The 14,740-nt window shown below is 44.5% G+C and overlaps 1 protein-coding gene across 1 annotated transcript in view; it reads left to right on the top strand.

Annotated features, from left to right (window-relative positions):
• Positions 1-2,374: 2,374 nt before the first annotated feature.
• Positions 2,375-14,740, top strand: part of LOC143156921 (uncharacterized) — a 46,570-nt gene continuing 34,204 nt past the window's right edge. Inside the window, exons 1-2 of the mRNA XM_076331142.1 lie at positions 2,375-2,420; positions 3,113-3,303. Of these exons, the coding sequence (XP_076187257.1) occupies positions 3,124-3,303 (180 nt within the window). The 5' untranslated portion in view covers positions 2,375-2,420; positions 3,113-3,123. The remainder of the gene's footprint in view (positions 2,421-3,112; positions 3,304-14,740) is intronic.

Below are 14,740 nucleotides of genomic sequence, written 5' to 3'. Positions count from 1 at the left end.
TTGTAGTTGCTGTTTGTATCTCAAAGTATGTTTGGCCTGAAGACTATTATTTCTCTCACAGAAATTTGCGATGATTATTCAGACCTTTACCTTAGCCTGATAAAATATGTTCTACTTAGGATTCTCTTGAAATCCATTGAATAACAGTAGCTGGGCAGAAACCTGGTTTGTGCGGAGAACAACTGGGAGCACGCTGTTGTGATGAATTATTTCTAATAATTTTATTTTTGCAATAGTATTGTAAATCTTTTGCAGCGCAAAAAGGGAAGATGGGGAAAAGAAGAGAAAAGAAAGAAAGGGAAATTTGAAATTCAGCAGCCAAGTACAATGTCCCTGCCCACGGCAGGGGGGTTGGACTAGATGACCTTTAGAGGTCCCTTCCAACCCAAACTATTCTACGTTTCTATGAAATCTTTGTACTGACTGTCACATAGTCTAGGGCTTGCCCTTCTCTTCGTATGTATGATCAAGTTCACTCGAACCATCTAAGAAGTTTCTACTGGTTTTGGGGGTTAAACTCTCTAGGATTAGGAGCAGAGCTTTCTGAGTCAAGGGCCCCCACCTCTGGAATTAGTTTTCCTTGGTTCCCTGCCAATGTCCAGCTCCAGTAAGCTTCGGAGCACATGGTGAAATGTTTGTATTTGGGTTAGCTTTTCTCTATTTTTAGATGGTTTTGTTTTGCTTTGAATTTTACTTTACAGATCTGGAGATGGTAGATTGAGAATTGTTATTTTCTAACAGCATTGTTTAATATTACCCACCACGGGAAGGTTTCTATGTCATATATCAGTAATTTTGTAAGTGTGCGCTCCAGCGCCTGAAAGAACGATATTTTTATTTTCACTTTTTTCTTGCCTTTTTCCAATCTGTGATACTGGAAGTACTTTGACCCAAACTGGAAAAGCTCTTGAGCACAGAATTTTGTTCCTTGTGTGCTTTGTTGTGTGTGGAGGGAGGTGGTGACTGCGCAGGCGGACTGACAGGGGGGTGGCTTGTCATCTACGTGGGCTTATTGCTTTGCTCTGGGCAATTCTGCAGCAAAGTCCACCTTTGTACGTGTTCCGTGGCCATCGTGGCTACGCAAACAGACCCCCCCAAAAGTGCCTGTCTACAGTTAGTACTGCTTTTTGCTAATGAGGCTAAAACTATATGAGTATCCAGAATGTTTAAATCCTTCCACCCCAAAACGTAGACTATATTTAAATGCTTACAAGTAAATGATTGTAAGTAGTCTAAAGTATTTGATTTTAAACTGTAACATTCAGGGCTTGATTGTCATATTATTTACCTCAATTTTAAACACTGATGCTGATAGTTTCAATAGAGATGCTCCTTATTTGCGCCAATCGGAGAAGACAGCGGGGCCCGCAAAACTTGACATGCTTTCTTTAGAGACATGTATTTTAAAAATACAGCTTTGGTGTGTGACAAAGGCTTTTTTTCCCGCTATTGCGAGATTAGCCCTTGCCCTTTGTCCAAATATATTGTTGCAATAAGATCTGTTCAGGTTCCCACAGTAACAATCCTGTTGGGGAATAACGGAACCCAAGGCGAGGAATAAAAGGGCATCATGTAATATCTGATAGTCACCCGCTTCCCAAAATACCCTGGGACAGGTTCTCGCCTGGCGTAAAATAGACCAGCTCCCAAGGATGTGGCCCAGGATCTCTGCGGAGCGGGTAGTTGCTATTGGAGAGGTCAGTACATGCATCAGATAGATCAGGCATAGATCAGATCCGGATCTTGACACTGCAGGCTCTCAGTAGATGTTTCCAGTTAACTTTCAAAGCAGCTGCTCCTCAGGACAATGTGGTGTTATATTTAGAAGTGCAGACTGGTCACCTGATGGCGTCCCGATTTGAGAACGATCGGGACTACGCTTGCCGTTCATCTCTTCAAAATGAAGAGGGGAATAGCTGAAGAGTTGGCTTGGCTCCGGCACCACTAAGGAAATTCTTGTTTTGGTATGAAAGACTCCTAATGAGATTGCATTTTTCCCTACCATGTCTAAGTTCAGTCTGAGAAGGAAGCTAACACGAGGAATAAACTAATCGTGTGTGCACTGCAGTCACGACTGATGTAGCAGCTCACACACGATTTTTTTTCCTTTCTCTTCTTGTATTTGTGTTGATAAAATCAGAGAGCCCGTGGCTGGTACCGATTTAGATTTCCAGCCTGGATTTGCTCTTGTTTTTCTCCTTACTCCAGTTCTCCTTGTGCAATGCTGCGTGGCGCTGGCAGCCTGAGAGAGAGGGAGCTCCAGTCACACACATACACTCAGACCGCGGAGAGGAGATTAACATCAAGGAGCCCACATTTGCAATAGCGGGTGGTGCTGGGGGGGAGGCCAGGGGAAAAATAAAATAAAGGCAACAATCGGGTAAATGCTCGTCTCTTCTCGCCACCAGCACCTTGCACAGGTCTGAAATCGCTTGTTTTGCTTTGCTGTATTGCGCTTGCCTGGGATGTGGAGAGGGGAGGGGGAGGGGAGGAAGGGGGAGGTTTAACTTTTACTTGACATTACCGGGTTATTGTCAGTTCCCCCGTGTTAAACCCCGGTGGTTTCCCCTCGCCCCCACCCCCTCCCCGAGCTCGGCTCCCTCCACTTAACTTTGTTCAAAGGGCTGCAGCCAGAAGGGCTTGTCCGGGCCTGGGACATAGATAGCGTAAAGTAAATAACCACCACAATTAGGCTGGGGCCGGGAGTTGATCTTCGTGGCGAGAGATCTGCTTAGTTAGCGTTTGCCGTTTCGGGGCGATTGAAGGCCATCGCACCAAGGACACGCGCGCGCACGCACACACACACACACACACACGCGCGCGCACACACACTCTTGCACACACACACACACACACACACACACACACACGCTGGATACAAAAGTCTGGAGGATCTAGGGGAGAATTGCAGCCGCCGGATCGGTGCAGCGGCGGCGGCCAGAGCCATGCGTGTCACGGCCTCCTGAGGGGGGTGGGGGGGGGGGCAAGGCAGGAAGGAAGGAAGGAAAAAAAAGGAAAGAAAGAAGGAAAAAAAGAAAAGAGAGCGAAGGGAAAGCACAAGAAAGACGCGGGGTGGTGGAAAGTGTTTGCCTGCTTTTGTCTCGCAATACAGTGAACTGGAAGATGGAGATGGATGTTAAGGGAGTTTCTCCGTGCCCGGAGCCCATCCCCCCGGCGGCGGGGTCTGGCGGCTGCCCGCACCAGCGCCCGCACCACCGCGATGGGCAGCCCGCGGAGCCGGCCCCCGCCGCCGACAGCGGCCACCCGGAGCGGAGGCACGGCAGCGAGAAAGAGGACAAAAAGGTAGGTCCGCTCCGCCGCCGGCCGGCCGGCCGGCGCCGCGCCCGCCGGAGGGGCCGGCTGCCCGGGGCCGCGCTCGGCGGGGCGGGCGGGGGCGGCGGGCCCCCTCCCGCCCGGCCGCGGCCGCGCCGCCGCGGGCAGCCCCGCGCCGCCCTTTGTCAGCGCGGCGGCGGGAGGCGGGGGGCCGGCGGCGGAGGTTGTCTGAGGACACGGGGGCGGCGGGGCGGGGAGGCGCGGGGCCGCCGCCGCGGGGCCCGGGGCGCCGGGCATTGTTCCGCCCGCCCTGCGGGAGCGGCGCCGCGGGCGGCGGCCCAGGTGCCGCCGCGAAAGTTTACCTCACTTCGAGAGGCCGGTGCTGGCGGGGCCGCCGCTCCCCTCCCCTCGCCCGGGTTTTCACCCGGCGGCGAGGGGCGAGTCACCTGGGGGAAGGAGCCCGGGCGCCGTGTCCCTCCAGCCCTGCTGTGTCATTGTGGACCGGGGGACGGCTGCTCGCCGCCGAGTGAAAACCTGTGGGTGACGGAGTTCAACGAGAAATGGGTCAGATCGCATCCTTTGGTGCGGATATGTCTGCTGCTGGAAGAATCGGAAAGTAGGGAGGATGGGATGGAAAAAGGTTGCCATTAAGATAATGTCAGCGGAGTGCATTGATCAGTGCTTTTGTCTGTGGGCACTGTCTTCATTTCCATTCATTTTTCTCGGCACGGGTTTGCCAAACTGAAGCCGATGAATTCTGCCGTGTCTGTGGGTCTGCAATAGGCAGAGGCTGATAAATGTGTAAGTTTCATCGCAATACGGTGATCGTTGCAAGGAGTGATCCGTGTGTGCTAGGCTGTAAGACGCACCCGTTTATATTTTATTGAAATCCGAATAATTCTCTGAATGGGCAGATACCCCAAAACAGATTACGGCCCTAGCGCACATGAAGAAAAGAAATGTTGCCGTGTACTGGATTTGAGCTGTGTTTCTTCGGCTAGTTTTACTATAGTTTGCTTTTGTTAGAAATGTGTAAGAGAACAGTAACACAATGAAGGACTGTAAAACCGGCAATGCAATAAATTAATGCAAAAACTATGTCACACCGTGTATTTGCATGACTAGGGTTGCAGTCATCGTGAGAAATACCGGGTATTTTGAAAAAACGGTATCCCTAACTGGAGACCCCGAGTTTGTAGTATTTACCTCCTCTACTTTTAGGTTTGTTACTGTTTGGTAAAATCTGTCCTATTGTTTTAATTAAAAGAGACTATCAACGACTGATCATTTTAACAGGGCCTGTACAGCTTAATAAGGTGGATACAAGGGCTTTATTTTTAAAATGATAACTGGTGGTTTACATATTGTGATAGAGGAACACAGAATTTCATCTCCCGTGAGTTCATGAATATTTCGTTCTGTCGTGACTGCATGTCACTGTACGTAGCTAAATGATTTGTGTGTGTGTGTGTGATTGTTTCTAGGATCCCTTTCCTTGCATTGTGTTACTTACTGGAACTTAAAATGCTTTTATTTCAAAATAATTAAAATGTAGAGCCAAGGTTGCCATTTACACATGAGTTGGTTGTACCAGCGCCTTGAGCATTTAAAAACCCTGCCATCAGCAGAAATCCATGCTCAATAGTCACTTTCTGATATGCCACATAGTCTGTCTAATGTTTTGCCAATCGTGGGCATGAGGCAGTCAAACAAGGTATGACTGAAGGTGAACGAACACTAGAGAAGGCCTGATTCTCTGTGGTGTGGCTAATTAACGTGTTTAGATAACTCAGTATCGCACTGCTTTATCCTGTATTCGCCAGCATTTTGGGGACATAGAAACAAAAGTACTACCTTTGTTTTGTCCTAGTCGTAGCCAAGCTAAAGTACTGTGATATATTCCTTTTTTTTAATCCACTATCAGCTTTTCCAGGCTCGCCATTGCCAAGGTGGTTGCAATGACTAGGTTGTATTTTTGGGAAGTGCTGTGATATTTCAAACCTCCCTAAATGTATGTATCTTTTCTGGATGCTGTCCCAGGACAACCAGTGCTTCTTATTAGTGCATAAATATTCCAGATATCTGGTAAAATAGTGGCACCAGAAATGTGATGAGAAGGGGAAAACCCATTAAATTGATAGTAAAATCCAACACGGTTGTGAAAAAAACATTCCAACCACAAAACAAAGCCCAAGTATTGCTGGAAACATCATCTAAGAACTTTCTAAATGGATTGAAATAACAGTACCGTTGTTTATTTGACCTGTAAACAAATGTCAGAGGCATACCGATACATCCTAGAAGTGTAAGCACTCTACGTGGAAATTGTAAAGGACATTTGAACCTGATTTCCTGACACATGTGTACTTATGAATATCTAAATATTAAGATTTTACAACATCTCATGGTTCCTCTGTCAGGACTTGCTTTTTGGGGTCATGCTTCAATTATAAAAAGTCTTATATTTTATCATTGAGCTCCATTTCCACTGGAGGTAAAAAGAGTTTTGCTTCCATCTAAATGGAGCTGGGTTAAATTTACGCTCTAATAAAGCTTTTTTTTGTCACTGCCTCCAAAAGGAACATTGCTGAATTAACCAAAGAAAGTATTTTCCTAATTCTGTGGAATTTCTGTAGAAGGTACTACCATAGTGTCAATTATATGGATATTGGAGTCTTCTTCTGCTGTATGTTCATCTTTGTCTTTGAACGTCAATAAAATTGTGAAACACGTGCATAACCTGAAATATATCCCACTGTCTTCAGCTGGGATGCTGACATGCTGAACTGTATGCTTAAGTGCTTTGTTGGAGGAAGACCTATGTTACCTCCCATGTAACTTTCTGTGTTGAAACCATCTCTGACCAATGTATGAGAAGAGAAATTATGAAGATTGACTTTATAATTTATGAAGTATACAGTACTTCGTGCTTTAAAGCATAGTTGCCGTTTAGGTGGGAGAAAATTAAGCAGAAACAGTAGCGTGTAAGATTTAGAAGATGGTTGACTCTATAAGGATACTAGTTTTTCTCTTAAAGCAAAACACATCAGAAAATATTTTTCAACACTCCTGCAATGTTTTCCGTTATTTTCGTTAAAAGCATGTAGGTCTAACCCTATATACAGCAGCATGTTGACATTCTCCAGTATGGCAAAGTGGGTGACTGGGAGAGAGAACAACATGCAATCCTGGCTGTTTATTCCCGGCTGGAGGTGCAGCTGAAGCCTGCGACAGGTTGTGTGGGTGGGCCGTCACACCGCCTTGCCACTCCGGGACTTGGTGCAAAGGGATGCAGGCCCATAAATTTTACCGAGGATTCTTTCCAGCTTATATTGGAGTGTGTAAGGATCGGTGTAGGGAGCACTTTGAGAGTTGAAGGCAACTCTGCAATTCCTTTGCAGATTGGTGACTATGGGTGACATTTGCCACAGCTGATGTTACGACCAGAATTTTCCCCGGGGTGGTCTCCTGAGTTAGGACTTTCAAGCCTTTAGCTACAGCCGGTGTGTTACAGCGTTTCCATTTTCCAAAGTACTGTGTAGCCCCCAAGTCCTCCAAAAGTTGGTCCTAGGTATGGATTTGGTAATGTAACGCTGCACACCCAAATAAGAGCATTTTATTTTGTTTTCCACTGAGGAAAACCTCTGTATATCTGAGGTTTGCACAAATCATTTAGCACAAATGATTTACAAGCACACCCAGAGCTTTCACTTTATACCTACATTCCAGATAGATACAAAAACCCCTGTGAAATAGCTCCAAGGTGAAGAACCTTCTGTGTATTTACATGGAAATGAGCACACCAAGGTTACAGCAAAAGCAAGCCTATCTGGTCTGGGTACCTTGTATTCTGGTTCAAAAACAATTTGCCAGTGTTCAATGCAAGAGTTCTGAAGTGTTTTGTGGCCTTATTTGTCTGTCATTTCCCAGAATTCTCGCCTGTGATATCGCTGTGCGAGAGGGGTACCCAGGTGTGAGCTTCTAGAGGGGAAAAGCTGAGTGCTTTGGGGAAAGGCACTTGGTATTGACTTGGGAATTCTGTTCTGCTGTACACGTGATCTGATCTCATCGTCAGTCTCTGAAAGTCTTCCGCTAGCGTATTTACAGGACTACTGCTGTCGACAATACGGTGGCTGTTCACTCATCCTCCACAAGCGGTAGGTCAGGAAGAGTGGAAGACTCTTCAGGGGCAATTCTTTTTTAATAATTTCTCTTAGGTATTTAGTTTTGTTTGGTTTGAAAAGCCGTATGTTACTATGTGTTTACATTTAGAGAAGAGAAGGCCTAAGAAATGCAGTTTATGCATGAAGCAGATGGTGGGAAGTTTCTTTTGGGGGGCAGATCACTCCAGTCTCAGGTCAGATGTGCTTATCTTACCTTAGGCAGTTCCATTGTGCGCAGGAGAGTAGTTGTCAACCACTGTCTTTTTCCTGGAGGTTTAGGTGTTTTTTCAGATAACCTGGACCCAGTCCATTGAGCAACTTGAAGTTAAGATCCAAAAGCTGAAACTGAAATCAGTAGCGGATAAGGGGAACAAGTCTGGAGTGTGTGGGACAAAGAAAGCAGAAGTAGACAACACTACTGGTTGCTGATGGTAGCAGCTTCTCCTGATAATCGTATAAAATGCAACACCTTGTATTAGCTGGAGTTTCCACGTACTGAAGGCTTTGTGCCAGGTGTATCACGGGCTATGTTCCTGCCAAGATGTAATGCAGGCATGAGTAGTCAAGGTCAGGCCATTGTCTGCCTGGATGGACAAATTCTTAGCCACCCAGAGATGGCAGAAAATTTTACTTGTGGCTGTTGCTATTCTGAGAGTTTGATGTCAGACAGAAATTCCAGTGTATCTTCAAAGTGTGGACAAGAGCTGGAGAATAATGGGTCTTTCTCTAACTTATTGCCAAGAATGTTTCAGAAATCATTCCTCAGCCCAGTGACATCAACTGTGTCTTTTTCAGGTCCACTTTTAAGCACCTGCTCTTCATTCTTAAGCTGCTCCTTACCATGCTGTGGGCCATCATGGTATTGGTATTGATCTGCATAGTTCAGTGTCTTCCTGATGAAATGGTCTGGAAAAAAGCTTATTCTGTGCTAGCACCCTGTTCTTCCAGAGTTCCCAGAGCCTGGCGGCTGTCTGGGTGGTGAGTCTGTCCCATAGCCACAGACCCAGGACATGCTGAGTCCCTTATATTCGGGTCTTTATCCTGCAGATTCCCAGGTCACAGCTCGGGGGCAGGCTCTAATTCACGGCAGCACGGGGAGGCTCCCAGACACATCTGCCTGGAACCGCGGCTCAGAGCCACAGTGCCTGGCGGGTGCCTCTGGAAGGGAGGTTTTTGTCCTTTCTGTTGCTGCTGTGGGCACCAAAGCTATTAACCATGTCATTAACCTGTTTCAGTGAGCAAAGCTCAGGGGCCGTCTGCTCTGAGGAGAATTAAAAAAAAAAAAATCAGATTAAAAAAAAGCAAAAAGGGTAAATTCACTGTGAACTGAGAGCCTTGCTTTGCAGGCAGGTCTGCTTCTGCATTCCCATGCATTTGACGTACTCTGCCTCTCACACTTCTCTTGCCTTCTAGTGAGAGAATCCTTAGATGAACCTAGGATTGTGCCTTTATTACAAAAATAAGCAGAGGAGAGGAATAGAGAGAAAGAGAGAAACTTTTAGTACCTCAACTGAAGGCAAGACTAATAAACTCATATTTTATTAGACATCAGAGAATCCATAAGGAGAAGAGATATTGGGAATCAGGCCTCATAATTTTCATAGCTCCAAAATAACTTTTTATCTCATATTCTGAGAATTCCTTTTACTGATATGGGAAAGAATCTTACCTTAAGTAGAGTAAATACACATTTAAAATGTATTTATTTTCAGGTGGCATACTGAGAATCTGGAATGTGGAGAATGAGGTCTAGCACTGGTTTTATGTTAGAGTTAAAGCATAAAGTTGGAGAGGGAGGAACTGACTTCTGTGCTCTGCCTGTGTCTGTACTAAAACAACATACATGACAGTGCATGCGAATGATTCTTTAAAATCTTACCCAACACTGAAACTTCTGAAAGAAGAATACGCTATTTAAAATAGTTCTCCCCTTAAATGAATTGCATGAGAAATGTTTTGGCAAAGAGCGAACAGCTGTTTAAATTTTTAAACCAACTGATCAATAAGTGGATGAAGCTTGAAAAGCTGATCACACTCTGACTGGTTCCTGGGGTAAACATAGAAATATTCATTGTAATGCAGAGATTTTGTGAAAAGTAAGTACTACTTATAGTTATTACAAAGTGAAATTAAGTGCATATGTAGTTGATTAGGTAACAAATCCAGGGACATAAACAATGAACATCATGGGTGGGAGCTAAACAACACTCTTGAGTCATCAGAAACACAACCACAAATTTTGTATGCAGAAGACACAGAACTGGCTCTCTGGCTAAAGGCAAATTCGTCTTGGCTGCAGAAGGGTTGCGAGGATTCCTACTCGGAGGAGGATGCAGCGCTGAAAAGGGCATTGTTACCTCCTCTTGAGCAGTTGGGACATTGCCTTGACTCAGATGTAGTGTATATGTTCGTGCCTATGTGCTGAGACTGGAAAGCAGTGCTATTCAGAACTGCACATGACAGCCCAGAGCTTGGCCAGTGCCTGGCGTATCCTTCTCACTAATGTAGTGCTTGTTCTCAAAAGCCCAGTATTCACAGGAATTCCTGCCCAAGGGTTGAGTGCCAGCTTGTAACGAATCTGAGGCTTCAAACAATGGATAATCAATGAAGCTAGAAAAGAACAATACCCATGTTGTTGCATGCTGTTCCCAGTGTTTTGCTAGATGCTCACAGTGTTTTTAGACCAGCTCTATCTGTGGTAAAAGCTTACTGTGTCGTACTGCACTCTTACGGCACAGTAATTCTTACTATACTGAGGTTAAGGTTTACTTAATTGCTCGGAGCTAAGAGGGAAGTATAGTTACTGATGTGTGAAGTGGTTCAGTTTTTGTTTGGTTCCAAATTTGGTTGTTCTCTGCCTGGCTGTAGCCGTGCCGCTGACATAGTGGCTGGGATTATTTCCCAGCAGCTTGTGCTAGTGGATTTCTGTACTGACTAGCTGCCAGTAGTAATTATCCAGTAAGGGTATAAAAAGTTGCACAGTCCAAGTAGAGTTATTAGTTTCTAACAACTTGTCTCAGAAAATACCCAAATAGTAAAGAAAATGGGACTGCAGCTGTAAACAGGAAAAATGACAACAGGAGCACTGATAATAATTTCCATGAAAGTAGTGCTCAGATCAGGTTCTAATGTGATGTTTAAATATGTAGAAGAAAAAAGGACAGATCTGAAAGGTATTACAGATATTAAGTATTCTACAGTAGTTTCTTTCCTTCCTCGCTCCTCATCCTTTCTCCATGGCTCTGGAATTCTCCTCTGTCTATAACAAAAACTTCTGTTTTGTTTCATTTCCCCACATTGCATTCTGAGCTATAAGGAGAATATGAATTGTTCCAGGAACTATAGTAACCAGTGCATCTTAACTGGGATAAAACAAGACACAATTTGGCTCATAGTATGGACGAGGACAGTCATGTATAAAATTTGTTAGACAGCCCTGATTTACTAGAAAAAGAGTAATTCTTCCATGCCTAATGGCTTCTGCCATGTGTTTAAATACAGCTGTTATTTTCATTATACATTCTATTAAGTGAAGACCAATCTTGTTATAGAAGCAGAATAGAAATAGTTTCCTTGACTGAAAAACAAGTGTTGGGTGAATAAAAATTACAGACTCAGGCCCCAAAGCTTGGTTAATACACTTACTGTTCCCGGGCTTCTGAGTTCATTCCACCGAACACCTTGGCGTATAGTTTCAGAGTTTATTCTTTCTGAAAAGATATTCTACACAAGTTGTTCAAAGTGGTAATGTGATCAACAACTGAAAATACTGCAGGGAGATAAAATGAGTATTTCCCCGTTTGGTTCTAGACCATCTGCAAAGGATTGTTATCATTGACTGGAGAATGAAAATAAAATGATGTGGAACCTATGCCTGTTCCATTAGCAGAGGGTCCGTGTTAATTGATTTCAACAAGTGCCTCAAGCACCACTGGCACCTCTTCTTTACTGTTAACTAATGATGGTTGTCTCACTGAGGTTATTACTGAGTCTATACTCATTTCCAGGAGCCCATAGCAGAAAATCTCTTTTTGGATCCAAACTAACATGCTCAAGATAAGTCTTTGTGGAAAGGGAGTTAAAGGGCTAGTATCTACCAAAGATAATTGTTGTAGCTGTTATATATAGTAGTAATTTGGTATTAGCTATGGTATAATAAATATGCATTGTGCTTTGCTGAGAACGGAAAAAGAGTACGTTATTGCCTTGAGGTAGTTACCATGTGAATCGGACGTAACACGGGAAGCACAACTTCAAGTCCTCACAGAGGGGCAGGTGAGCACGTTCTGTGGGGGTGGGAGGTAAATAACTTCCGCTCTTAAGGTGAATTAAGAGTGAAAGGGAGTGGCACGGAGGGCAGAGAGGGAGTCCTTACTGGGAAGCTAATTGAAAACAGCAACTTTTGAGTAGGGCTGGAAGGAAGGAGTTTGTAAGGTTAGTATTTTGAGACAAAAGAACTTTATGAAGTGTGTATTGGGTCCATGTGGAGTTAAGGAAGCACACAACAGAATCTCGCAGAGTTCGCAAAACGGCTATCTAGGCTTCACAGACTTTATACAGTGCCCTGGTTAGCCTTGTTAACTTTATTGAGTGTGCTTCGAGGACATGCAGACTTTCAAAGTATGTGAAAGCCACTTTTAATAATTAATTGGCTCGCTTTCTCCCACCTATTGCTTCATATCTAATAAAAGGCAACAGCGAGTCCTTGCCAAAGCCAACAGATACAATAATATTTAGGTTAGTTGGGTTTGAGATATGACAGGCTAGAAAGGATATCCCCAAAGACCTTAGAAGTGAAACAATCCCCATTTTTTGTCCTGTCTTATTTCTCCCATGACTCCCATATGATGTGCTCTTAGACTAAATTTTCCCTGATCTAATAAGCGATCTCAGGAAGATCAATCCAGTTTTAGAGAACGAGAAGTGTGTGTGTATGCATCTGTTTGAACTGATTTATAACTGGAAGCATGTTTCAACTTTACTGTGTCAGGGGGACATGCTGAAATTTCCAAGTGATAAACTGACTTCTGCCTTAAGCAGAGCAGCCATCATCCACGCTATCATCTACATCCATGCACACGCAGTGTGACACAGGAAATGACACACCATTATCAGATGGCTGTTAGATGGATGCAGGGAAATGGTGAGCTTGCTGGCATGACCTCAAAGACACATCCACAGATGTTCTCTAGTCACTTAAGTGTGTGCAGTTAAAGTGTGCTTGTTGTGCACTTGGGGAAATTTTTGTTTAAACAGAGAACACTTAAGTTTGGAGGAGGCCATGAATATGTTTCCAGAGGGAGAAGGGAGGAAACCAGCAAGCTTAATGGGAAGGAAAGCCATATAGATTTTCAAGAGACCAAGAGGAGCAAGGCAGTAACAAAGGGTCGGACATTCATCCTGACCTGACTTTATCTGCCTCCCACGGTAGGGAGGTGGCTAATGCAGTGGAAGCTTACTGTCACCTGCTATTGTGGTCTTATGCAAAGCATAGCCTTGTTAGACCTTAAAATGGGGACCGAACGTGCTGCTTCCTGAACATGTCAAGAGGACACAACCTGTGCAGAATATAAATAAATGATGAATCAATTCTAAGAGAAGCCATGTGGAGGCTAGAGAGTCACAGGCGATCAAGGTCAGTGTGGCTCAGGGAATCTTTGCAAGAAGGGTCATACCACAGGACTGTCATGAGATAATCAGCCAGATCTACATCAGAACTGGAATCACCCAGTGCTTGGAAATGTTGCTCAGGACAGGAACAAGCCTCTGGCTTCTCTGTCTGGTCTAGTCTCCGCTGTGCATGTTCTGCCCGTTGGTAAGAGTCGCCAACTTTCTCTCTTCAGGCAGCGTTTCATAGTCATATCCTTTTGCATGCTGTTGCATGCAGAACAGTTACTAAGGTCTTTCTTACTAGCTGGTCAAGTAATGCAGTCACAATTATACCTAACTGCTACTGGTTCAGAGTTAGACTTACATCCTCGCAACAGGCTATCTGTTAGATCACACTATCCTATGGACTGTGGCTTTATTCCTGGTAGCTCAGAACTATCCATAACACCCATGTTGTCTGCAGGTACAAGCAAAGCCCATGAAAAGATGTCATTCTGCAATGCCAGTCTGCGTTTCACAAGTGTCTGTGCATGTTACCTGTGATCATATCATGACACCTCTTAGTCATACATCCTCATCTGATGATAATAACTGGAAGAGACCAGAGCCATTAAAATTAGATAACCATAGATAACAGGTGCTTATGTATTATGTACTGTATGCTATTATTAAGAACTAGGAGCAGGAAGACACAGTGATACAACAGTTAACAGGTGCCTAAAGCGTTACTCTGTTATTTGCTGATACAGATGACTTGTTTCTCACCCTCGCAAAGGAAAGTTATGGATGAATCTGTCATAGGTAAAACTTTTGCCATTTTTAAGATGCAGGTCAGAGCAGTTGCGCCTGTTGACCCACAGTTCTGTGGTATCAATAGTCTCAGCATGCACTGTGGTCCTTGCTTTGTTGTACATCATGGGTTCCCTTCTAATGCTGTGGCAGAGGCTGTCACAGCTACCCAGAAGACTGTGAGGAGGAGTACAGGACTTCAGCAGTCAGGGTCAGGACCTCTGAAAGGTGGTGTGGAGATGACTGCAGAGAATTTAAAAGGTGAGGTACCAAATGATAGGTACAGAAATACACTGTGCACCAAGCTGCTCTGTGCACAAACAGAAGTAAATGTATCGTGAAGAGTAAAGGCAGAAAATACTAAGTTCTGCTTCCAACCAAGATTTGTTGTATTATAATGGTGGTTAAAAGTATTGGGGGAAAAGCGCATGTGCAACAGTTAGGCAAGAATAATAAAATTCACATTTAAAAGCCAAAACAATAGAAAATGCATAAATGCAGCAATGGGATCTAGTGATAAATTTTAAGTGCAAAGTTAAGGAAAAGAGGAACAAGGTAGTTTATCCATCTTCCTCTGTCGTTAGCAAGTGTGAGGGAATGGGACCTGCTTGTATGGCAGGCCATTGCTTGCTCTGTAGCATCTGGGGGCGCATTCACCATAGGTAAAATACTCTTTGGGTACTCTATCTGTCCAGGTGGTACTGGATGCCAATGCAATACTGGCCATACTAGGGGACAAAGTGTCACCACTGATCTGTAGTCTGTTACTGTCCCCTTTCCTGATCTCCTTCCAAACCTGTGCCAGCATGTGCTGGCAACGCTCCTGTGGACTCAGGAACAGAAGGCAGAGGCTGCACCCTTGATATGAGTATTACCGTATCTCTCTGACAGCAGCTTTAGTGCTT

The sequence above is a fragment of the Aptenodytes patagonicus genome, chromosome 2 (genome assembly GCF_965638725.1).
Source record: "Aptenodytes patagonicus chromosome 2, bAptPat1.pri.cur, whole genome shotgun sequence".
NCBI lineage: Eukaryota > Metazoa > Chordata > Aves > Sphenisciformes > Spheniscidae > Aptenodytes > Aptenodytes patagonicus.
Note: the sequence above shows the minus strand (reverse complement) of the source record. Positions and strands in the feature narration are given on the sequence as shown.